At 42.5% G+C, this 24,488-nt stretch overlaps 2 protein-coding genes across 3 annotated transcripts; both read left to right on the top strand.

Annotated features, from left to right (window-relative positions):
• Positions 1–228: 228 nt before the first annotated feature.
• Positions 229–8,880, top strand: CHRNB4 (cholinergic receptor nicotinic beta 4 subunit). Its single transcript, XM_039337502.1, has 6 exons — positions 229–420; positions 3,681–3,826; positions 4,451–4,495; positions 5,759–5,868; positions 6,430–7,402; positions 8,445–8,880. The coding sequence occupies exons 1-6, from the start codon at positions 366–368 to the stop codon at positions 8,583–8,585; spliced, it is 1,470 nt and encodes a 489-aa protein (XP_039193436.1). The 5' UTR covers positions 229–365; the 3' UTR covers positions 8,586–8,880.
• Positions 8,881–12,126: 3,246 nt separating this feature from the next.
• On the top strand, positions 12,127–24,470 carry CHRNA3 (cholinergic receptor nicotinic alpha 3 subunit). 2 transcript variants are annotated; one of them, XM_039337578.1, is made up of 6 exons: positions 12,127–12,674; positions 17,076–17,215; positions 17,572–17,616; positions 19,957–20,066; positions 21,145–22,162; positions 23,151–24,470. In XM_039337578.1, exons 1-6 carry the CDS (start codon positions 12,590–12,592, stop codon positions 23,277–23,279), a joined length of 1,527 nt encoding a protein of 508 aa, XP_039193512.1. In that variant the 5' UTR covers positions 12,127–12,589; the 3' UTR covers positions 23,280–24,470. The 2 variants fall into 2 exon arrangements, with proteins under 2 accessions (XP_039193512.1, XP_039193513.1); XM_039337579.1 differs by lacking the exon at positions 17,076–17,215.
• Positions 24,471–24,488: the final 18 nt, after the last annotated feature.

Genomic DNA, 24,488 nt, shown 5'->3' with positions numbered 1-24,488 from the left:
TCAGCCCTTTACATGCTCGTGAGTCCCTGGGAAATTTTGCCAGTCTGGGGCAGGTGCCCCCTAAAGACAGTCCCTTTGATCCTGAATCGATCCAGACTGGTGTATCTTCCCCATTGCCTTGTCTTTAAACAGCTGCAAAGAGGGAGGCCCCCCCCAGAGGAAGCACCACCCCCTTCTTGGAAGATCTACTGGGTCCTATACAGACACCTTTTGCAGCTCCGAGCTGTTTCCCAGCCCTGTTTCGCTTTGATTCCTCAACGCCTGTCCTGTCCTCACAACTCCTGCCTCTTCTCCACACAACTGCGGTGTTTTGGAGCAACAGTATTTTAACTCTGGGGGGGTGGGGGTGCGGTTTGTTAACTGCCATGAGGAATACAGACCCATTTTTTGTCTTGGCTGTGCTTTCCTTTTCTATTAACGGTGAGTAACCTTTCTCCTTCTGTACTCTAAAAATAATAATAAAAAAAGCTTTGCAGACTTTTTGCAAGCATTGCCTATCTTCCTCCTCCTGTTCCTTGAAATAAGTCTCTCGTTTGCTAGGAAAATTGTTCCTTGAAAAAGTGTGTGTGTGTGAAGGGGGGGTGTCAAGGGGTAAAAGTTGAAGGAAGTCTACGTGGTCGTTGTGACACATTTTGTGGTTTCAGCAAGATGGGTCTGCTGTCACAGTGTAACCAAATTGGTTTTGGTGAAGATGTTTCCTTTGATCCGTGGATAGCAATGGAAATAATCAGAACAGAATACTTAGGTTGCAGGAGATCTATTCGGTTTTCGTCCATTTTGAGGTTTACTGTGGCCAAATTCTGACTGCTCTTTCTTTGGACATTCCTCTGATGCTTTTAAAAAGTAGTTTAAGGAGGCATACGTGCACCCGAAGAGTGACCAAGGCATAAACAGTCTTCCTTCGCTACGTCTCCTGCTAATACCATCATAAAGACTGATTAGCAGGGCACTAAGTGGCAGTACATCCGGCAAATAAAGACTGATTAATCGGGTAATGTGATTTCATAACCATTATCTGAAATAATTCCAAATGGGCTGAAATGGGAGGGTGCTCTGTTAAGTCCGCTGTCTATTTCTCTGCTTTTTCACAAAGACTCTTTCTACTATAGTTAATCCATTTTCCAAGCTACGCCTGATTTATTATAGCCTGCTCGTTTTTTTGGACGTCCACAAGAGGAATGGGTGGAAAGAAGAAGGTCAGAGGCCAGATTAAAAAATGGGACATCCACTTTTGGATTTAAAATCCCCCCCCCCCCTCTGGTTATGTTAAGGCGGGATTCTTGGGCTCTTTTTTCCATTAGAACTTACTTGTCTCAAATGCTGCATTTGTGCTGTACCTCTAGAGAGCCCTAGAGTGTAGAATTTGTTTTGGTGTCAGGAGCAAGTCACAAATTCCAGAGGATTTTGAGAAGAACCATAGCGTTCAGTAACAGAGGGGAAGGGGATGCCTACATTTTCAACCTCCTTCCTTTTACTTACTGGGGTTAGAAAAACTGAAATTCTACACAGACTTCTGGGAAGGGGTGGGAGTAGAAAAGACAATCATTTACTGTGTCGGTTCTTCAAGGCTAAATTCCAAAATCTGTAAGTGGGCAATGTTTTTATTAGGAGTAGCTAAAAGCTCAAAAGAGTGTCTTTCAGACAAAAATTACCTAGACCAAAAAAAGAGAGAGAAAAGTTACCTAGAAGAGGAAAGAAAGTCAGGGAGTGGAAAGAATGCAAAAGGTCCAAAATGAAATCGAATGTTTCAGTTCCCCAGTTGTGCAACTGAAAGGAAGAGGCGAGACAGAATTGTGGACAGAATGTAGAATTGGTACAAAATATTTGTACAGCCCGGGGATCTAAGTAGAGATATCACGTCAAGATGAACCAGCCTTCTTGCACTGGGCGGCTTCCAGATATATTTGGACTATGGGTTCCCATCCATTTCCAACTGACAGGGCATTTGCTGCCTGGGGAGGATGGGTTTTGTGTTCCAAGCCCATCCCGAAGTGATGCAATCCATCTGATTATCTGCAGAAACCTGGCATTAACCAGTCTTGGAGGACAGAGAAGAATGGGCTCCTTTTAATGGACCGATATTGCAGGGCTCTGCAAGTTTGTTGGCCAGCTTCCCTGCAAAGAAATCAATCCTTATTTCCAAAGTGATGCTCGCTTTAAAGTGCTTTCTCTGACGGGTGACTTTTTCCCCCCTTGAATTATTAGATAAGCACGTTGGCTGTGGGACTGCTGCAGGAAATAAACCAGCTGTTGGAGTCACAGCGCATAAGTTGCCCAGATCATTTGGCGGGTGGTTTATTAAATCACTCATACTTGGATTCCTCTCCTTCTGTTCCCCCCCCCCATTTGTTTGTTTTTTAAAAAAACTAGCCACTTGGGTTCTCCAGAGTTTTCACAGACAGCCTGTATTCTGGGTCCAATGTAAAATAATTTAATAGGCAAGGTGAAAAACTGTACTGGTCACATCTATTCATGGAGACAAAAGGAGGGGGGAAGCAGTCTTTAGGAATAACACGTAAAAAGGATGAATTATCAATCTGACTGTTTAATGCAGTGGTTCTCAACCTTTCTAATGCCGTGACCCCATAATACAGTTCCCCATGTTGTGGTGACCCCCAAGTGGGTGTGGCCACCAATAAGAGGGAGTAGGACAGCTAGGGAAAAGGGAAAAAAATGGCGGACAGCGTGGTTTGGCGACCCCCGTGAAATGGTCGTTCGACCCCAAATGGGGTCCCGACCCACAGGTGGAGAACCACTGGTTTAATGCATCAAGTGCTCAGTGTTTAATTTGGTCAGGATCAACGATTCTTAAAATAATGGGAAACGATGAGTTTTTGAAAACACAGAAAGAGCGGGTTTTCTGCACACAAACACACAGGCCTCACAAAAGTCTTTGTGCAGGCCATCTGCTGACATCTAGTGGATCGCAGCCACAAAATAAGGGGAAAGTTGCCCCAGACACTAGAATAGGATGGGTCATGGCCCATTTAAAATTTGAGCTTATTAATTTGGAGCACTCTTTAAGTGGACAGAGAGGAGGAGAGAAGAGGAGGGCAACGGAAGTGTTCAAAGAGATTTTCAAATCTGCTTTTGAATTGACCTTTCCTAAGCCCACCAGGTCTTTTTAGGTGTATTTTTAACACAAGCAATTGTTTGCCCTCAGTCTGTTAACCCCAGTGAGTAGAGCTCATTTGATGGATGGAACTATTAGCCATGGATATAAGCCAGAATGACAACAACAGGTCAATGCCAAACCAGAAAAAAAGACACACATCAAGACGAGATTGGACAGCCATCCAGAGTGTTATGGGGTCTCCTGCTTGAGCATGGGGTTGGACATGAAGACCTCCAAGGTCCCTTCTAACTCTTGTTATTCTGTATTCTGCAACTGAGTTGCATAGTTCTAGATCTAATCCACAAAGAAAACAATAGCCTACACGTGTTCTGGCACATGGTTCCAGTTCTAAGGGGAAGCATAAAAGAAAAGTTATGAGTTGTTTCAGGAAATTGTCACGTTCTCAGCTGGTTATTATCATCTTTGGCCAACGAAGAGCTGGCCAACTTTCTGAAGGACTCTCATGGGTTGAAGGTTATCATCTTGTCCCAGGTTGTGATGGGCTTATCAAGGACAGGATTCTGCCTCCTTTCTGTGACCCAGTTCTTTCTTTTCTACTTTACAGGAAGTGAGTCGGCTGATGCTGAAGAGAAGTTAATGAACCATCTCCTCAACGTTTCACGCTACAACAACTTAATTCGCCCAGCCTTCAATTCTTCACAGTTAGTTGTGATACAATTGGAGGTTATCCTGGCCCAGCTTATCAATGTGGTGGGTGCTTTCAAACTCTAAGTCATAGTAGCAAGACTTTATTACAGTCATTGAGCAGCATGTGTTGTGTGTGTGTGTGTGTATGCACATACACAATTTTTCCATCGTAAATACAATCAGAACAAAAGGCTCAATTTCAAGGAACGGAAGGAATGCAAATGAAAGGATGGACGCATCAATAAAAAGAGCACTTGAGCTACTTTTCACCGTTGGCCAGTTTATTTGCTGTTCTGCTTTTAAGTTTCAGGGAATATTCATTGCAACTTATAGTTCTGCGTACTTAAATATATCTGTAAAAGAGCTCCAGAGTTTTAGTGTGGTCGTATGTGTATACATGCCTGATGGGGTAAAATGAGATACTGCACATCTATAATCCCAGACTGTGAGTCTAGCTGAGTATTTCTAACCTTAGCAACTTTAAAATGTCTCCTAGTATTCTGAGAATTGACATCCACACATCTTCAAATTGCTGAGGTTGAGAAACCTTAGTCTACAATTACTCTATCTTCCAGCAATGGATATATTTTTTAAAATTTATGTTCCATTTCCTGCTCTGCTCTACCAAATCCCCTAGAATTAAGCTCTGTCTGACAGTGTGTGACCTCTGTCTCTTTTCTCCTTCAGAATGAACGGGAACAGATCATGACCACCAATGTTTGGCTCAACCAGGTAAATTTCTATGGGAATCTCTAATATTGTTTAGAACTTTGAAGTGTATACATTTAATAATGATGATGATGATGATGATGATGATGTCTGGATAGTGGACGTGGCAGTGCATGGAGGCAGCAGAATAGACGAGAAAGAACTGGAGAAGATAACAAAATACAAAGACCTACAAATAGAAATAGAACGACTGTGGCAAAAGCAAGCAAGGGTAGTACCAATAGTCATAGGCTCCTTGGGTGCAATCCCAAAACAACTGGAGCACCACTTGAACACCATTGGCATTGACAAATTCGCTATTAGTCAATTGCAAAAGGTGGCCTTACTAGGAACTGCTTCCATCCTGCGACGATATCTGTAATACCATCAAACATCCACATCTGCCTATCCCAGGTCCTGGGTAAGGACTCGATAGGTAGACAAAAATGCCAAATCCAGTCTGAACATATGGCTGACTATGCGATGATCAATAATAATAATAATAATAATAATAATAGTAAACTTGGAAGGGACCTTGGAGGTCATCTAGTCCAACCCCCTGCTCAGCCAGGAAACCCCATACCATTTCAGACAAATGGCTGTTCTCAGTTGCTATTCATCCCTTTGCGAGTGATCTTTTACAGAGCTTCCATCTGAACCCCTAGATTTGAAATTTCACTCCCAGGAGTTTCAATGAATCCCACGGACCTTCCAAACTGGAAATGGTGGTGGACATTTTTTTTTCCCTTTGTGGCAGGGGACAATTCCAGATGAGGATACTTCATTACAGCTGGGAAGTTCTGCTACCTTGTATATAATTCATGTTTTAATCAAGAGTCAGCTTTTTGCCAAATGTAACTTTATGTTTCGTACTGGAGGTACGATTAAAACAAACCAGCATTACCATCAGCAGAAAAAAACTCAGCCCAGAATTGTTAGCAATTTGTGCCTCCACCAGCAAAAGCTGCGATAGTCTAGAGAGAACGCAACTGATAGCGCCTTTTAAACCTGACCATTTAATGGAAGGCTTCGGATTTTCATGAGTTGCCGTGGCTCATTCATGCGTGAAACGCTTCAAGTGATATGGAATTTAAGACAAGAGGGTGAGGCATTTAACCCTGTCCTTAAATCCCACCTCAGTCACGCTGCCTGCATTTGAGGGAGGGGGCTGCAGTTTCCGAAAGCTGATGTCTTCCTTGAAGTTGTCAGAAGGTGCATCCAGACTCTTTCTGAATTTTCTGCAAAGCAGGGACAGTCAGTGAAATGTTGCTATGTGCTGCTTTTAAGGAATGGATCGATTACCGCTTAGCTTGGGAACCGTCAGAATATGAAGGCATCCACAAACTCAGGATACCGGCGAAGAAAGTGTGGCTCCCGGACATTGTGCTGTACAATAAGTAAGTTGGTGCCTCTTCATAAGATAAGATTATGCATGGAGTGCCTCTCCCGCTCCATGGCCAATGTTAGTTTGAGATTAATTTTTTTTAAAAAAAATACCGATTGCAATCAACGTTCAAGACAATCATTCTTAGGATAAATGAGGCATTTTTTTGCTTCCTAATGGCATACACTTTGTTGATTGCAGAATTGTGAGTCTGGGAGAAAGCGTTCAGTCCTAAATTGTTTTAATTGCTTAATTATAAATGGATGTTACCCTCAGGAGAGCATGAATAGCATTAAAAGATTCACGCCAACTATAAACTCGTGTTAAAATCCATGATATAGTATGGGGGTCTCCAAACTTGGCAACTTTAAGACTTGTGGGCCTGGCTGGGGCTGGCTGGCTAGGGAATTCTGGGAGTTGAAGTCCACAAGTCTTAAAGTTGCCACGTTTGGAGAGCCTTGATATATTCCATGCTATCGAGTCAATGCGGATTGTGGCAGCCCATAGTTTTGTTAAAGAAATAACTAAAAATGGTGTTTTCTTTTTTTATGCTTTTGCTTTTGGGCTTCATTAGTGCGGATGGTACCTACGAAGTCTCCGTCTACACAAATGTGATTGTTCAGCACAACGGAAGCACTTTGTGGATGCCGCCAGCCATTTACAAAAGTGCCTGCAAGATTGAAGTGAAGCATTTCCCCTTCGACCAACAAAACTGCACCCTCAAATTCCGCTCGTGGACTTACGACCACTCTGAAATTGATATGATTTTGAAAACTGGCTCGGCCAGTATGGATGACTTCACCCCCAGCGGGGAGTGGGACATCGTGGCCCTCCCGGGACGAAGAACGGAAAACCCTTTAGATCCAAACTACGTGGATGTGACCTATGACTTCATCATCAAAAGGAAGCCTCTCTTTTATACCATCAACCTCATCATACCTTGTGTGTTGATCACATCCTTGGCCATCTTGGTGTTCTATCTGCCATCCGATTGTGGAGAGAAGATAACTCTGTGCATCTCAGTCCTGCTCGCTTTGACCGTTTTCCTGCTCCTGATTTCCAAAATTGTTCCTCCAACTTCCCTTGACGTTCCACTGATTGGGAAGTATCTGATGTTTACCATGGTGTTGGTGACGTTCTCGATTGTGACCAGCGTCTGCGTGCTGAATGTCCACCACAGGTCTCCCAGCACCCACGCGATGCCTCCGTGGGTCAAGGTGGTCTTCCTTCAGAGACTGCCAAGCTTCCTCTTCATGAGGAGACCACACAACCAGTCAGCAAGTCAACGGTTGAGCAACCGCAAGAAGAACAAAGCGGAGTCTTTTCCTTCCGATTTCTCCAGCACATACAAAGATTGCACTTACTTTGTGAACACAGCAGCAGGCCAAAGGTACAACGTGAAGCTGACGGACAACCCTGATCACAGCAGCAGCCATCAAAACCTGAGGTTACGATCATCAGTGAAGTTTTCTCCCGAGGTCCAAGAAGCAATTGAGGGAGTCAGCTTCATAGCAGACCACATGAGGAGCGAGGATAACAATGAGAGTGTAAGTGACACACACACCACTCTGCCGCCGCTTCCTCCTCCCCCTCCCAAAATCCTAGAATTTCCTTTCTCTCTGGAGCTTGAGATACTTGTTCTCTCGTGCAGAAGGAAGATAAAGACGCAATCACTCATTTTGAGGGATGAGTATTGGGTTGCTTGTTGGACAGATCGGCTACCATAGAGATGGTTGCAAGGGGCATTTCTGACAACCAGTTGTAGTAAATCAACTCTTAGCAGAAGGGAACTCTTCTGAATTCTTGTCAAACATGCCCTCTTGGGAGGCAGAGGAGGCATACTCTTGGAACATAGAATAATAAGATTGGAAGGGACCTTGGAGGTCTTCTAGACTAACCCCCTGTTCAAACAGGAGTCCCTATACCATTCTGGACAAATCGTTGTCCAGCCTCTTCTTAAAAAACTCCAGTGATGGAGTATCCACAACTTCTGAAGGGAAGCCGTTCCACACTGATTAATTGTTTTCACTGTCAGGAGATTTCTCCTTAGTTCTTACCTTACTCCTAACTAAGACCTACTGAAAAAAAAAAAAAAAAAAAAACAGACAACCCAGTTTCTTCCATTTGAGAATAAAAGGGTTGAAAACTTCACCCTCCCTCTCTCTAGTAGGAACAGCTGCATTACTAATGGGTCACTCTTGTTATTAAAAGAGGTAGCTTCTCACTGTAAAATACTGACAAACGTTGTATGAAGAAAAATGCCAAGAATCCATTTTTTTAACTGAAATACACAATTAGCAAGCTCAGTCCTGATTAGTTTTTTGAAGGATTGGGGAAATTAAGGTTTCTCTTCTCTTCTCTCCTCTCTTCTCCTCTCTTTCCTTCTTCTCTGTGTGAATTTGAAGCATTTGTTTCTATCCATTTTTTTTTTAGTCTTCATCTTCCCAGTTCGTTATTACAGGGGTTGATTCTTGAATTGCAAAAAGGAAGCCATGGAAGACTATTGAAAAAACTGAGCTGGGATGAAAGCAAGAGATAATGTCACAATGGACAGTTTATTAAAGATATTTAATTGGTTTGTTTTTCCAGGTCATTGAAGACTGGAAATATGTGGCCATGGTGGTGGACAGGCTGTTCCTCTGGATATTTGTCTTTGTGTGTGTGCTGGGAACCACTGGATTATTCCTGCAGCCCCTTTTTCAAAACCACCTGCCTGCCATGAGCCCATAAGTTGAGCTAAATCTAACTCCAAAGACTGCGTATTCACAGGATGGGAAGTTCTGAGTTCCACAGTTTCAATTTCAAGATTTATACAGACCTTGGTTTGTTTCTTTTTACTGCCCCTTCCCAGTTATACATGAATAATCCATGTAACACCGTTACTGAGAAGACTATCTACACAGAGCAGGTTGAAAGAGGTAGGCAACCTGTAACATGTAATCACATGGCATTACATGTCCAAGGATTGTGTATTAAAAGAGTATTTTACTTAAGTATTTTGTGTGGGAAAGATTTTGTTATGTCACTTCGCTTTCTGTTGTTCCGTTTTTTCTTTCCATTTTAAAAATTGGTACATGCATCATGCTACAGATATATACTTCCTCCTTTCCCAAGGCTTACGTAGTACCCTATATTCAAGATTGGGCAAAATGGAATCCTAACCTGCTCTGATTAATGAGTCTGTAGGCTACTAAGTGTAAAAGCAATTGAGGGGTGCTTCAGAATAAGGAAGGTCTGGAAATCAGCACTATCTTGGTAGCATTTTTAATATTTATTTTGTTGGCCGATATATCATTGGCCCAAAGAAACACTTTGCAATAGAGTATATGTGCGCTGTGAGTACACAGGAAGTCCTTGAGTTAAGACCACTTGTTTAGTGACTGTTCCAAGTTAGGGCAGCACTGAAAAAAGAGACATGACTGATCCTCGTACTTATAACCATCACAGTGTCCCTGAGTTCATGTGATCAAAATATGGGTGCTTGCCAAGCAACATGTACTTATGATGGTGGCTGTGTCCCAGGGTCATATGATCTCAACTATAGTCATACGTTGAGGACAATCTATAAATCTGGGCCCAGTGCAGGACCTCCACATTCAGGCTTGGCTTGTATATTGTGCTAAACCACGGGTGTTTTTTACTCGTGGTTTAACAAAACTGTATCACATTCATCATCCAAATATCATGGATTATAAACCACAATAGGCAAATTCTAAGGCCGTGGTGGAGAACCTATGGCACGTGTGCCACAGGTGGCACTCAGAGCCCTCTCTGTGGGCATGCGCGCCGTTGCCCCAGTCCTAGGCCTTCAGCTGGGTTTTATAAAACCTTTTTGCTTTAGGCCACCGCCGCTGTGTGCAAAAAAAAAAAAAAAGGTTCAATCAATCAATTTCAACTTGCAGGAAAAAAAAGATCTTGCAAAGTTGGAATTGATTGATTGAACTTTTTAGTCCCACCCAGTCTGCTGTTACCATTGCAGCCACGCCCACCCAGTGGGCCACGCCCAGCCAATGGGCCATGCCCACCCGGCACCCGACGATACATAAGTGGGTTTTGGGTTGCAGTTTGGGCACTCAGTCTCTAAAAGGTTCGCCACCACTGTTCTAAGGCATAAGCAAGCTATCGTATGGCTTGGCATAGCAGGAGAACCAAATCACAAACTTTACATTCTCTTTTAACTCAAGGTCTACCGTGAGGTGACTTAAATCTGTGATAAGTTCTCCCCATACCTTTTCCTAAAAGTAGCTGCTGGGCTCCGATTTGTAGGAAACAAAGCTATGGAATACGAGGCTCTCAAAAATAAATAAATAAAAAGCACTATGAAATCACGAACTTTGATGAACCCGATAAGTTAATTATCCACATCTGCAAAGGAAGAAGAAAGAAATCAGTACCTACAATAAAGAGAGACGCTTTGCTTTTGAAAAATGTGGGGTGGAGGGGATGTGATGAAGGATTTCACCTGCCTGGTTGACATAGACAAAAATATTCATTTCCTAAAAAGATGAGGTTAGAAGTAAAGCAGCATCCCGCAAATCCTAACTCTCATTCTCCAAAATCAACACAACTCTTTTCAGTCCGTCTCACAAAGCCCAGATAAAGGAGCAAAGCATCTTTCTTATACATAGAACGATAGTCCGTCAGCCTCCTCGTTAACTGCTGAATTTGTGTTAAAATGTCAGAAGCACAGAGAGGTTGATCGGCCTTAAGAGAGGTCACTAATAATGCTGGAGACGGTCATTCAAAAAAGAGGGTCACAATTTTTGGGGGGCAAGGCCAAAGACCACACTACAATTTTGCTGATATAGAAGGACCCACACTTCAAAAAATGGCTGAGGAACAACAAAAGCAACACGTGGATTTCTTGCATGGACATGTCAAGGTAAACTAAGTCCAATCAATGCTTCTTATTCTGTGTATTTAATCAATTCATCAGACAGGACAACACCTATTGGGGTGGTCAAAATCACACAACTGGGTCTCACTTATTTTTGGCCCTGGGATGTGGGGCAATTCACTAGAGAAAGCAATTCTGTTTGGAAGAGTAAGCGATAAAAGGAAACCAGGAGGCCAAAGAACACGGTGACTGGGTACCATCAAAGCGGACACCACGCAGAGCATCACAAAACTCAAAGAAATAGAGGTATCCCTCGATTTACAAAAGTTCATTTAGTGACCATTCAAAGTTACAACAGCCCTGAAGAAAGTAACTTATGACTGTTTTTCACGCTTATGACGGTTGCAGCATCCTCAGGGTCACGCGATCAAAAGACACTTGGCAACTGACTCATATTTATGACAGTCCTGGGATCATGCAACCACCTTTTGTAGCCTTCTGGCAAGCAAAGTCAATGGAGAAGACAGATTCACTTAACAATAGCCTTACTAATTGGACGACTGCAGGGTGTTGCTTGACAACTGCGGCAAGAAAAACCGTAAAGTGGGGCAAAACTCACTTCATGAATGTCTCACTTAGCAACATGAATTCTGGGCTCAGTTGCGGCCGTAAGGTCGAGGACTACCTGTAGAAGAAAGATGTGGAGAGACCTGACCCACAGAATCGCCAAGAGTTGGACGTGATGTGAATGGATAGCATCCTCGTCATTATCGGGGTGGTGGCTTCAGACCACCCCCAAGCCTTTTCTGGGAGGACTTGCAAGTGTGCCTCTCATCAAGAGGAACGGTTGCTGGAATTGGGTATGTCCAGTTTAATGAAGAGAAGGACGAGGGGGACATGATAGCAGTGTTCCAGTATCTCAGGGGTTGCCCCAAAGAAGAGGCAGTCAAGTTATTCTCCAAAGCACCTGAAGGCAGGACAAGAAGCAACGGATGGAAACTAACCAAAGAGAGAAACAACCTAGAACTAAGGAGAAACTTCCTGACAGTGAGGACAATTAACCAGTGGAACAACCTGCCTCCAGAAGCGGTGAATGCTCCAACACTGGAAGTTTTTAAGAAATTGGACAGCCATTTGCCTGAAATAGTATAGGGTTTCCTGCCTGAGCAGGGGGTTGGACTAGATGACCTCCAAAGTTCCTTCCAACTTTATTACTATTATTATTAAGAGAGAGAAAAAATGGGACTTGACTTCTCTGCTTTAAACACACCCACTACTACACAACCCCCCCCCCCAGCCATGAATTATTTCCACAAAGCAACTTCATGAACTGCTCCCACGGGGCTGTTTGGCTCCTGGGCCTGACAGGCTGGCCTAAGCTCCACGTTCCAGCCATAAGTCATCATCATCAGCCGGGGTCCAGCATCAACTAATTCATTAACAGGGTTTGCCAGCCGCGTTCTGCTCCAAAAATCTTATTTGAAGGCAAGCCAGCTCAGCAACCACAATTCCATTATCCTGTTTTCATTTCATCAGACTTATTTTATTTTTTGTGGATAGGAGAATAGAGAAGACTTTGGCATGAAATTCTGAGGATGGGTTTAATCCTGCCCTGCATGGATAACAGACAAATTAACCCAGCTTCTACGGTACAGGTGTCAGCCTCTGCTTTTCTGCCCCTGCAGCTGTGTGGGCAACCAGCGCCCGTCCCTCGCTGGGGGCTGTCAGCAAAGGGGCAGGGCTGTCATTAGAGAGAAAGAGAGAAGAAAGAGCTGGCAAGCCCAGAAGTCTGCCTGCCGGGTGCTGACGGTTGCCCGTGTCTAATGAATGCCTCCTTCCCTCGTTAAAGTCCCAGTGGGTAAAATGCCACCAACTGACTTTGTTTCCAGGAAGGTTTATGGCTGAGTGGCAAATTCAGAACGCCATGGCGAGGCAGTCTGGCATGCTGATCGCATTGCTTTTCCTCTCCTTCTTCTTAAAAGGTGAGAAAGATTTTTCTGCCTTTGCCTTCTTTTTGTGTGGTTTGGGTGGAGTTCGAACAGGAGATGGGAAGACCTTCACAAGAGCTCAGAGGTATCTTTTAAGTAATCGTGGGGTTTGCGCCATTTTAGTACGTGGTGCAGAGTTTCTCTCTTCCCTCTTGCCTATTGTCTTGAATAGCGGACTTTATAGTTCTCGTGAATGTTTAGGGACTGGCTTTGTACATTGAATTGGGAAAGTGTGCAGCAACTGTTTCTGCTAAGCTTGAAATTTCAACAACAATATGTTGGTTAGGAAGTCCAGTTGGATAAGATAGCTGCTGTGAACAGTGAGTGTTCAAATAAACTCAACAGGTAAACTGGCTGGGTAAAGAAATTCTCCCTTTTTATAACACTGTAATCTCTTAATTTGCCATATGTATGTATGTATGTATGTATGTATGTATGTATAAAATCATATCTGTATTTCTTTACCCATTGGACGGAGCCAAAGGTTTACATCTGGCCAGTAAATGCTCAGCTCCATCCGGTGGGTAAAGAAATACAGATACGATAAAACAAGGCAAGTATGAAAAAGCATTTTATGCCAAAGACAATATTTAATATTCACAAGAGTGCCTGGAGACTATTAGTAAAGATATCTTTAAGTTAAAATTCTATGCATCCGAGAAAATAGACTATTTTGCCCCTTAAGAGGGTTGTCTTTGAAGAATGTTACACAAAGTGACCCAGAATTTAATACCTTTTTAGCAAAGAGAACATTGCAACTTTCTTTTTCCCAAGTAAGATAAAAAATGCAAAAATTCATGGATTTCAAATGTCTGAAAAGAGGATGGCTCAGTTATCAGTAGCATATAACATTAAGGATAAGTTAAATGCATTATTTTTAAAGGAGTTTTAAATTAGGTTTTTTTCCTTTCATCCTAGCCACTGTTAGGTGTTCAACTTTATCCAAATGAATATAAGTGGTTATTTTTGTATTTATAGTTTAAGCATTATTTATTGAGAAGGAGCTGCTTCAAATTATCCTAACACAGCTTTCTGAATTTAAAAAAAAAACGAGCTATTTAAAGTCTCTGAAAATTCTATTCACCCGAAACAATTCTTCAGGCTTCAGATATAATTATAATTAGTGTCTCCTTGAAACTAATCAAGGAGAGAAGCAACGTGGAATTAAGGAAAAACAACCTAACAGTGAGAACAATTAACCAGTGGAACCACTTGCCTCCAGAAGTTGTGGGTGCTCCATCACTGGAGGTTTTTAAGAAGAGACTGGACAGCCACTTGTCTGAGATGGTATAGGGTCTCCTGCCTGAGCAGGGGGCTGGACTAGAAGACCTCCAAAGTCCCTTCCAGCTCTATTCTAAATCTGAACCTGAATAACTTATTTGCTCTCTATGGAGTAGAGAGTGGGTCTCTGACAGAAGGCCACCTGAAGAGACTAGAAGCATTTGAAACGTGGATTTACAGGCGGCTGTTACGTAGAAGCTGGGTTGACAAGATCAGAAATGAGGAGGGGATAAGCCGCCTGAGAAAGCCAAGGGAAATCATCAAAACAATTAAAAAACAAAAATTAGAATATTTCGGACAGGGGATGCGACACCCAGAAAAATATGGCATACTCCATTTAATCCTCCAGGGAAAGATGGAAGGCAAACGAGGTCCAGGCAGAAGAAGAACATCGTGGCTTCAAAATCTCAGGGACTGGTTTGGACAAAACTCAGCAGCACTTTTTTGTGCGGCTGCTGATAAAAACAGGATCGCTAACATGATCGCCAACGTCCGATAATGGATAGGGCACAAGAAGAAGAAGAAGAAACGTTGTGTCCTCAGAGCAACGGGAGAAGTGGCTTTAGATGAAGATAAATTCCCATCAGACCACTGACTCAAATTCTTCAGAATTTCAGACTTCTCTGGGCAAGCTTTTCTCTAGAATCTTTTGAGGCACTCAGGATATATACGCCAACACAGCTTGGCGTATATAAGCAAACAGTGCCCCTGTTTGTTTATATGAGGGGGAAAGCTTCCTGGTTCCTTGCTTTGTTTTTTCTCTTCTTTTCGCCCTAGTTTTCTCATTTTCCCTCAATGAATTTCTTCCAGTTATAACCTTCCCAAACTTAGCTTGCAAAAGGATTTTGATTCAGAATTCCCTTTGGGTGTGGTTTTGGGACAACCACTAAATATTTCAATATGTATTAATGCATATTTTAGCAGCTCTCTCTCTCTCTCTCTCTCTCTCTCTCTCCCCCCCCCTCTCTCCCTCCCTCCCTCCCTCTCTCTCTCTCTCTCCCTCTCTCCCTCCCTCCCTCTCTCTCTCTCTCCCCCTCTCCCTCCCTCCCTCCCTCTCTCTCTCTCTCTCTCTCTATATATATATATATATATATCTGTCTCATCTTTATCATCTCTATATATCTATCTTTCTATATTGCTCTGTCTCATCTTTATCTATTTATCGTATCTATCTACTTATCATCTTTCTATCCATCTGCAATTCCGATTAAGTCTTTAAATCATTTCATGGATTATTATCCGCTTGAGAAAATGTACATAAGACAAAGATGTTTAATCTACTGGCAAGATATCATTTCATCTCTGGTTATGTTCCACATATGATAAGCTAGCAAGGGCCTTCTGTTAATGCAAGAACGCATAGTACAAAATGTTTTATTACTATGAATTTATTTTTTGACGACTAAAGCAATAAAGCAAGCCCCATTCATGTGAGAAAAAAAATCTAATACTAGAGATAAATGGATCCAATATAGAGTTGCACCATTCCAAATCAATCAAGACCATTTACCTAACATAAAACAAGTGCCTTTGCCAGATTAGCCTGTTTTTCCCTAGGTTTGTTTGTTTTTTTAATTAAGTTGCTTTTTTCCCAAGGTTTTAATTTACCAGGGAGAGCAAAAAGAAAACACACAAACAAACCCACAAGAAGCAGGTCCACATTAATTCCATCTCTCAAACAGACGTTGCAAATTGTGCTTTCTGTGCCTGCCACATCGGCATTAAGGAAATTAAATTGTATCACTTCCTCCTTCTGGATAACTGGAGGAAGCGAGTTTGTTAGTCTACAATAGCCAAAAATCAGAAGACCGAAAGGACTTTTTCAGACATGTACATTTTATTAAAAAGCAGCAGCTATTAATCTGAAAAGATGCTACCATATTCCTTCGGGATAATGAACTCTGAGCCATTGTCTTAGATCCCAATTTGCCCTCTGATAGATTTTGGTAATGGCGGCGGGGATAGTTTTAGGGAGCACAGAACAAGAGCTGGGCTGGCAAATTGATTCATCTCCAGAGAAGATTTTCTGCATAGCAGAAGGGGAAAATCATTGCTTTGTTGCAAAGGGAACAGAACCCAGGGATGAGCCAAGATCTTAGCCTCTAGCTTTAAAAGTAAGGTGACCAACTTTTTTACAATGAGAAGGAGGACACAAATAAATTGTAGGAAAAAAAAGTGAGTCTAATGCGTGTGTGTGTGCCATGTCATGTTTTGGTAAGAAGTAAACAAAGCCACTTGTGCACAGCGCACTCTTGCGCGTGGTGCACTCTTGCATGCGGTGCACTCTCTCAAAACAATTCTCCTTTGCGGAGCGCATACATCTCATAATCGCGTCTCGCCGCACTGTACCGAGCCTTGACGAATCGTCATGTCAAATACAAATACATCACATCACATGCAACGGATTGGATTGGCATCGATCGAATACGGAGATTTACAGATTTTAGTCTTCAAATATCGAAAAGGAGGACATGTAGGAGGACACTTTTCGAGAGAGGACAGAACTTGCAAAAGAAGGACTGTCCTCCCTAAAGGAGGACGGTTGGTCACCTTATTAAAAGGTGACATAAGGTCGTCCTTATAACCACAACAGAGCCCAAAGTTTCTGCTGCTAAGTGAGACATTCGTTAATATATGGTCCCATTTTACAACCTTTGTTGCCACAGTCAATTAAGGGAATCACTGCAGCTGTAACATGGTCGTTAAATAAAACTGGGGAACATCGACCTTGCTCGTCAGAAGGTCTCAAAAGGGACACTGCAACTGTCATAAAATAAGAACCAGTTGCTCAGCATCCAAATTTTGAACATGTAACCATAGGGGGCGGTAACTGTTATAAGTGTGAAAAAACAGTCATAAGGCACTTTTTTCAGTGTTGTTGTAACTTCAGTCACTAAATGAACGGTTGTAAGTCGAGGACTACGTGTAGGTATGTTTTCACCCCCTCCCTCCGGCATACATCCAGGTATGGTTCGTAGCTGGTGTAAAAGCCTATAGAATTGCTTTTAGATAGGGGCAAAGAGCAGGCTTCCCTAACTGACCTAGCAGTCAATTCTAGTTCTTAGCAGGTTCAATACTCAGAGGAGTATTGAAAATTTGTGGTATGTTTTCCAGGCATGTTTTGTTCCGACAACGAGCACCGGCTGTATAACGAATTGTTTGCCAATTATAACAAAATCATCAGGCCTGTTGAAAATGTATCTGATCCCGTCATGGTGTGGTTCGAAGTGTCTTTGTCACAGCTAGTCAAAGTGGTGAGTAACTAGAGAGCCTTTTATTTTAGAATCATCTGGTGGAGCATCCTCAGTATTTTCCATTCCCCCTCCCCCCCCCGTTTAATCTGTAGCAGTGTGATTTCCTAGAGCAGTGTTTCTCAACCTTGACAATTTTAAGGCATGTGGACTTCAACTCCCAGAATTCCACAGCCAGCAATGCTGGCTGTGGAATTCTGGGAGTTCAAGTCCACATGCCTTAAAATTGTCAAGGTTGAGAAACACTGTAAGAGTGTCTAATACAAGTACTAACTGCTGGCTGTTTTAGATCAAATGCTCATCAGAGCTTTACATAATTTAAGTTTTAAATATGGCACATGCATTTTTTTCTCCCTCAGGACGAAGTGAACCAGATTATGGAGACTAATTTATGGCTGAAGCATGTAAGTAAAGAACAAAAAGATTCTGTTTTAAAAAAATATGGGGAGAAGAAAAAAGTGAAATGCTGTGTTAGCATTTCAACTTTTCAGGAGTTAGGATTCTTAACTTTTTTTTGGGGGGGGGGCAACACACAGTAACTTACTTAGACACGCACATCCAAACAGTTTTTAAAATAAATAAGAGTTATACCTGAGATTGATGTCTTGGAAGTGGATTCAAGAGTTTTAGACACTTTTAATACACTGCTGACGCCTAGTGGTCAGGAATCTTAGGACCACAATAGGGATTAGGAAATTTGTCATTAAGCAGTCATAAATCAGAATCAGATTAGGGCTGGAAGGGACCTTGGAGGTCTTCTAGTCTAACCCCATGCTCAAGCAGGAGACCCTATACCATTTCAGACAGGTGGCTGTCCAATTTCTTCTTAAAAATCTCCAGTGATGAAGCACCCACAACATCCTCATTGTTAGGAAGCTTCTACTTAATTCCAGCTTGCTTCTCTCCTTGATTAGTTCCCATCCGTTGTTTCTTGTTCTGCCTTCAGGTGCTTTGGAACCTTTAAGTTGACCCCCTCTTCTTTGTGGCAGCCCCTCAAATATTGGAAGACCGCTATCATGTCCCTCCAGTGCTTCTTTTCTCTAAACTGGCCATACCTAATTCCTGCAACCGTTCTCCATATGTTTTAGTCTAGTCTCCAGGCCTTTAATCATCTTAGTTGCTCTTCTCTGCACTTTTCCCAAAATCTCAACATCTTTTTTACAATGTGGTGACTGAAACTGGATGTGGGATTTGAGTTGTGGTCTTACTAACACTTTATAAAGCGGTACTAATAAACTAAGCATCATGTCACGTACCCGATTTTTACAACCTGGCTGGCTGGGGAATTCTGGGAGCTGAAGTCCGCAGGTCTTGAAGTTGTCAAGCTTACTCGCCCCTTGAAACTTTTAAGACTTGCGGACTTCAACTCCCCAAATTTCCCAGCTGGCTTTGAAGTCCACAGATCTTAAAGTTGCCAAGGTTGGACATCCCTGCTCTGAAGTGAGGGTCTCCTTTGTCTTTTGTAAAACAAGAGGCTGCTTGCATTACATTTTGGGAGAGAAAAATCACAAACACACTCACCCACTTGCTTGGAAGGTCAAACTGGCCTTGGTTTTTCCGCAGGCAGTGGAAAAGGGGAGTCACAGGAAAAGAGTTGTTTGGGGTTCAACAAGAGGCAACCCATCTCTATCAAACCTGCTTCTTCTGGCCTCTCTCACAGGGAAGGCAGAAAGACTACGGGGGGGGGGGGGAGAAGAGAGAGAGAGGTGTTCACAATTGGATGCACTTCTTTTAAAGGCCCACCTGGCCCACTATTCTAGGTCTACTTTTAATTCTCTTCCTGAACTGCTAAACCAGTGGTTCTCAACCTTTTTAATGCCGTGACCCCCAACCGGTTGTAAGTCGAGGACTACTCAACCGGTCGTAAGTCGAGGACTACTCAACTGGTGCAGCACCGTTTGCAGAATGGGACTTTTGGCGGGCTCAGCAGGGCAGAGACAGCCTGGACAATTCCTATTGGCTTTTGAAAGCCAATAGAATTAGATTCTATTCAAGAGAGTCTATTCTATTGGCTTTCAAAAGCCAATAGAATAAAAGGGAGAAGCACAGCTAAGGAAAAGGGGGAAAAATGGCGGACTGCGTTGTTTGGCGACCCCCGTGAATTGGTCGTTCGACCCCAAACGGGGTCCCGACCCGCAGGTTGAGAACCATTGTGCTTAATGAATTGCATTGCATTTGCAAGCTGCTCTCTGAAGTGGTATCCGGGACAGGGTGGGTATCGCTTGCCAGGAGCAAATCCCAGTGTGGTTGGCCCACATTTCTCTGCAGTGATTTGCAGAAATGTTCCTGCCTGTAAAAAGCAACAAACATGCTCTCTATCCACCATTAGCTGGGGGATTTTATTTTTTAAATTCTACCACCTGGCTTTTTGCCAGCTCTGCTTTTATGGTCTTAAGCTGGAACTGAAGAAGTCTGGGAGTTGAAATCCACACTTCCTAAGATGTGGCTAGCACAATGTTTCTCAGCCTTAACCACCTGAAGACTTCAACTCCCAGAATTCCCCAGCTGGCCATGCCTTTGGTTGCCAAATGCCTGCATGGTAATTCAGAGGTGGGTAGAACGACGGTTGTAACTTTGAGGATGGGCCGTAAGCCACTTTTTCCAGGTCCATTGTGACTTCAACCCATTTAAGTCAAGGACTCCCTGTAGGATGCTTCCTTGTCCTTAAGATGGTATAAGGCTCTTTCTTCTTGAGGGTTAATCTTTGGATTAACCTGAAATATCTCACACTTTTCTTTGACCAGATTTGGAATGATTACAAACTCAAATGGGATCCAGAGAAGTATGGTGGTGTGCAGTATGTCCGAGTGCCGTCAAATAAGATCTGGAAGCCGGATATCGTGTTATATAACAAGTAAGATTACAGAATTAGATTAAATTTTCTTCCCATAACATACCTACTCTAGTTAGTTACTATCCCAGAGAGATGATTGTAACATTTTCCAAGCAGAACACACCACACTATTTATTTATTTATGAGACTTATATACCGCTTTAAGTGCAAGCACTCTCTAAGCGGTGTACACCAGTAAACAATGTATATATATATATTTACATTGCCCCCAACAATCTGGGTCCTCATTTTACCTACCCCGGAAGGATGGAAGGCTGAGTCAACCTTGAGCCGGTGAGATTTGAACCGCTGACCTGCTGAACACAGTCAGCTAAAGTGGCCTGCAGTACTGCACTCTAACTGCTGCGCCACCTCGGCTCTACTGGGTTAAATCTCAATATCTGGGGAAGCCTTCATGATTTTTTCCCCAAGAAATAACAAGAGCACTTAGACTTATATACCACTTCACAGTGCTTTTACGGCCCTCACTAAGCAGTTTACAGAGTCAGCATATTTGCCTCCCCGCAACAATCTGGGTCCTCATTTGACCAATCTCGAAAGAACGGAAGCTGAGTCAACCTTCAGCCAGTCAGGATCGAACTGCTGGCAGTGAGCTGAATTATCCTGCAATACTGCATTCTAACCACTGCACCACGTCTCTTTTTCTCTCTCTGTGTGCATGTCTATGTGTATGAGAGGGAGAGAGGAGGGGAGGCATGACTTATTTACATTAGTAGTATTTTCCCAATCACCAGATAGGGAGTGATAGGCGTGACTGCTGCAGTCAATACACTTTTGAGAGCTATGTTCTGTATTGCTCAGCATTGACCCAAAGGTGCTGTCAGAACTGAAGAAGCTTCTTGGATGAGAAGCGGAAATGTCCAGTTTGGGACAACCAATGACTGAGAATCTCCGTAGAAATGCCCAACATTGAGTTGATGCTTGCATGTCATGGGAGCAGAACCTAAGAGCTATAGTTGAGGATCCTTCTTCCCCACCTACATTTCGCCAGGATAGGTTGCTCAGTCACTTTTATAACCGATTCCAACTGCCAGAACATATTCTACACTCAACCCGTTATTTCAAATGTGTTTGACAGTGCAATTGGAGACTTCCAGGTGGACGACAAAACGAAAGCCTTGCTCAATTACACTGGAAATGTCACATGGATGCCTCCGGCCATATTTAAGAGCGCATGTAAAATAGATGTGACCTACTTTCCCTTCGACTACCAGAACTGCACCATGAAGTTTGGCTCTTGGACCTACGACAAAGCTCAGATTGACTTAGTCCTCGTTGGTTCCACCATGAACCTCAAAGATTACTGGGAAAATGGGGAGTGGGCCATTATCAAAGCCCCCGGCTATAAGCATAACATCAAGTACAACTGCTGCGACGCCTTCTACACAGACATCACCTACTCTTTGTACATGAGACGTCTGCCCTTGTTTTATACCGTCAACATGATCATTCCATGCCTTCTGATTTCCTTCTTGACCGTGTTGGTGTTCTATCTTCCATCAGACTGTGGTGAGAAAATAACTCTGTGCATATCGGTCCTCTTGTCCTTGACGGTTTTCCTCCTGGTCATAACGGAGACCATTCCGTCCACGTCACTGGTGATCCCGTTGATTGGAGAGTATCTCCTGTTCACCATGTTGTTTGTCACTCTCTCCATCGTCATCACCATCTTTGTACTTAACGTCCACTACAGAACTTCCAGGACGCACACCATGCCCGAGTGGGTGAAGATGGTTTTCCTCAACTTTCTCCCCCGCATCATGTTCATGACGCGACCCCCCAGCAATGAAGACGAGGGCAGACCTGAGAAAGTGAAGCCTTCTTCCAGTGCAGAGCTGTCGCCTTTGAACTTCATCCGTATACCTGACAGCACGTGCTGTCAAGACTGCTTCTCATGCCGAGGGTTTACACATGCGTGTTGCCTACATGAGCATAAAACATACTTGAAGGGGACCGGCAACCTGACGCAGAGCTCCAGTTCTGAATCCATGGATGCTTTGTTTTCATCTTCATTTATATCACCAGAAATGAGAGATGTGATGGACAGCATCAAATACATTGCTGAAACTATGAAACTGCAGAATAAAGCCAAGGAGGTATGGGTGTATTTTAATTCCCACTTTACACAACATACTTGAGGGGGGCTCATGGTGGCAAGGCCATACTGTAAACCAGGGATGTCCAATCTTGGCCAATTTAAGACTTGTGGACTTCAACTCCCATGCTGGCTGATGGATTCTGGGAATTGAAGTCCATAAGTCTTAAAATGGCCATGATTGGACAACTGTGGTGTCAACGAATAGCTCTGCACCATCTCCATTTTGGCCATTTCCCTATCTCACCAAAGTAGCATCTGCTCTGATTGACCACGATCTTGTGTAGTCTCAGGCGATGTCTACTTTCTACCAGGTGCCTGTGGAAGTATCCAAAAACAGAACAGCTCATTGGATCTTCTGCAGGCAATAAAGATGTGCCATTTGTGACTTGCAAGATGGAACGGTCACAGTGCTTAAGACACAGAAACCAGTACAAAAAGAAAAACAAAAAACCACACAATATTTTATTTCTTTAACAATAGTAGAAAAGACTGATTTTTTTTTTTTACAAAGGAAATAGGGGAGATACTTATTCACCAAAACTTGTGATTAGAGATCAAGTTGGTTTACAGTGATCTGAATATTTGTTTGAAACCAAAGAGGAATATTTTTGCAAATTATCTTCCACAGAAACAGGTTCATCCATAATTTTAATGCCTTTCAATTTCCATGGAATAGTTCACCTTCACATACTTAACAAGTACATCCTCAGAGTTAAAAAGATAACCAAATTAGGCAAGGAAGAAAGTCAGGAGCCAAAGACTTGTCATTATTTTTCATTTAAGTCCCCTCCCGACCCCCCAAGTTAGATTTAAGATAGAAGATCTGAGGATCCGCCTTCTGCAGATGTTCCACATAAGCCTTCTTTTGAAACTAATTATTGTACTGTCTGCAGAGAACTGTGCCAATGGCTTTGAAATATGCACAGCAAGCTCACAAAATAGATTATTCAAAAATTGATATAATTTTTTTTGCTTATTTCTTCCAGACTCAAGATGACTGGAAATACGTTGCCATGGTAATTGATCGTATTTTCCTGTGGGTATTTATTCTCGTGTGTATTTTGGGGACAGCAGGATTGTTCCTGCAACCACTGCTGATCAGAGATGAAGTTTAAACAAGGTGACACAGCAAAAAAGGACTTTTTTTCCCTTCTTTGGTGTCCAAACACATTACACTGATGTTGAACTACTTATTTCTGCTTCTTTGAGTTCCAAAATAAAGATACAGAAGAACATATAGAAGTGAAAACAACTGATTTGTATTATTCTGAGCTATTGTATAAGACTAAAGGATTTTCATGTCTAGGTTTTTCCTCTTTTGAGAGTAAGAGAATTTTTATGGTTCTCAGATTAAGCCTTAAAATAGTACTAATTTATTCTGCATAAGTTTGGACAAGGAGAGTCAGGACCATCTCTTTAATACAAAAATGCAGATCCCTGCAATTTTAACAAGCCATATATTAAAATCAGATAACAATTATCTTGCAAGGACTAGGGAATGACAGCAACAGTACCAATATATAAGGGAGGAAACCGAGCAGATCCAGCTAACTATAGACCTAACAGTTTCTTGAGTGCCTAAGCTGGAAATATTTAGCATCACTGGAATCAGAGGCATAACTGGACTAATACAAACCAAATTCCAAGGATGGTCACCACAGATCATCTTTGTTATACAAAAGCATTTGCACCAATTATAAACCAACTTGCAAACCAACTTGCCACAGCTAGGCCAAGAGGAACAACAAAAGGAACTTATGCACATTCCAAGAAGCTGAACTCGAAAAGGCCATTTCTTAAAAATTAAGAGTTAACTGGAACCAACCGTACAAATTCCCAGCTCATCCAGATTCATAATAATTTTTTTTTTAAAAAGTAGATAGAGCAGAAGAAAGGCTGTCTTTGTGTGGAAGAGAAGTAGAAAAAAACAAAGGAAGCATATGTGCATCCATGGGGTCCTGGGTGCTTTCTGAGCTTGGACGTTTTCTTGCAGATGTTTCATTACCAAACTAGGTAACATCATCCATGGTAAAAGGGAGTGAAGTTTGCTCTCATCTTAGTTGGGTAGTTAACTCAGACAAAAGTAAATCGCCTAATCAAGGAACCACCAAGACTGCTCCCACCAGCACTGACAGGGCAAGCCACTAGTATATAAAATATATTGGATTACTATATGTCAGCCCTGACCCCGTATTTCAACCCTGAACTACAAATATTCTCTTTTATCGATATCTACATCCATTTTACATTACCAAGTCAAACTGAGGGTTTGGTCAAGGGCTTCAAAGAAATCTTTGAGAAGCAAATTAGAAGGAAAAGGGAAC

This window comes from Crotalus tigris, unplaced genomic scaffold (assembly GCF_016545835.1).
Source record: "Crotalus tigris isolate CLP2741 ecotype Arizona unplaced genomic scaffold, ASM1654583v1 scf7180000017683.1919423, whole genome shotgun sequence".
Lineage (NCBI taxonomy): Eukaryota > Metazoa > Chordata > Lepidosauria > Squamata > Viperidae > Crotalus > Crotalus tigris.
Note: the sequence above shows the minus strand (reverse complement) of the source record. Positions and strands in the feature narration are given on the sequence as shown.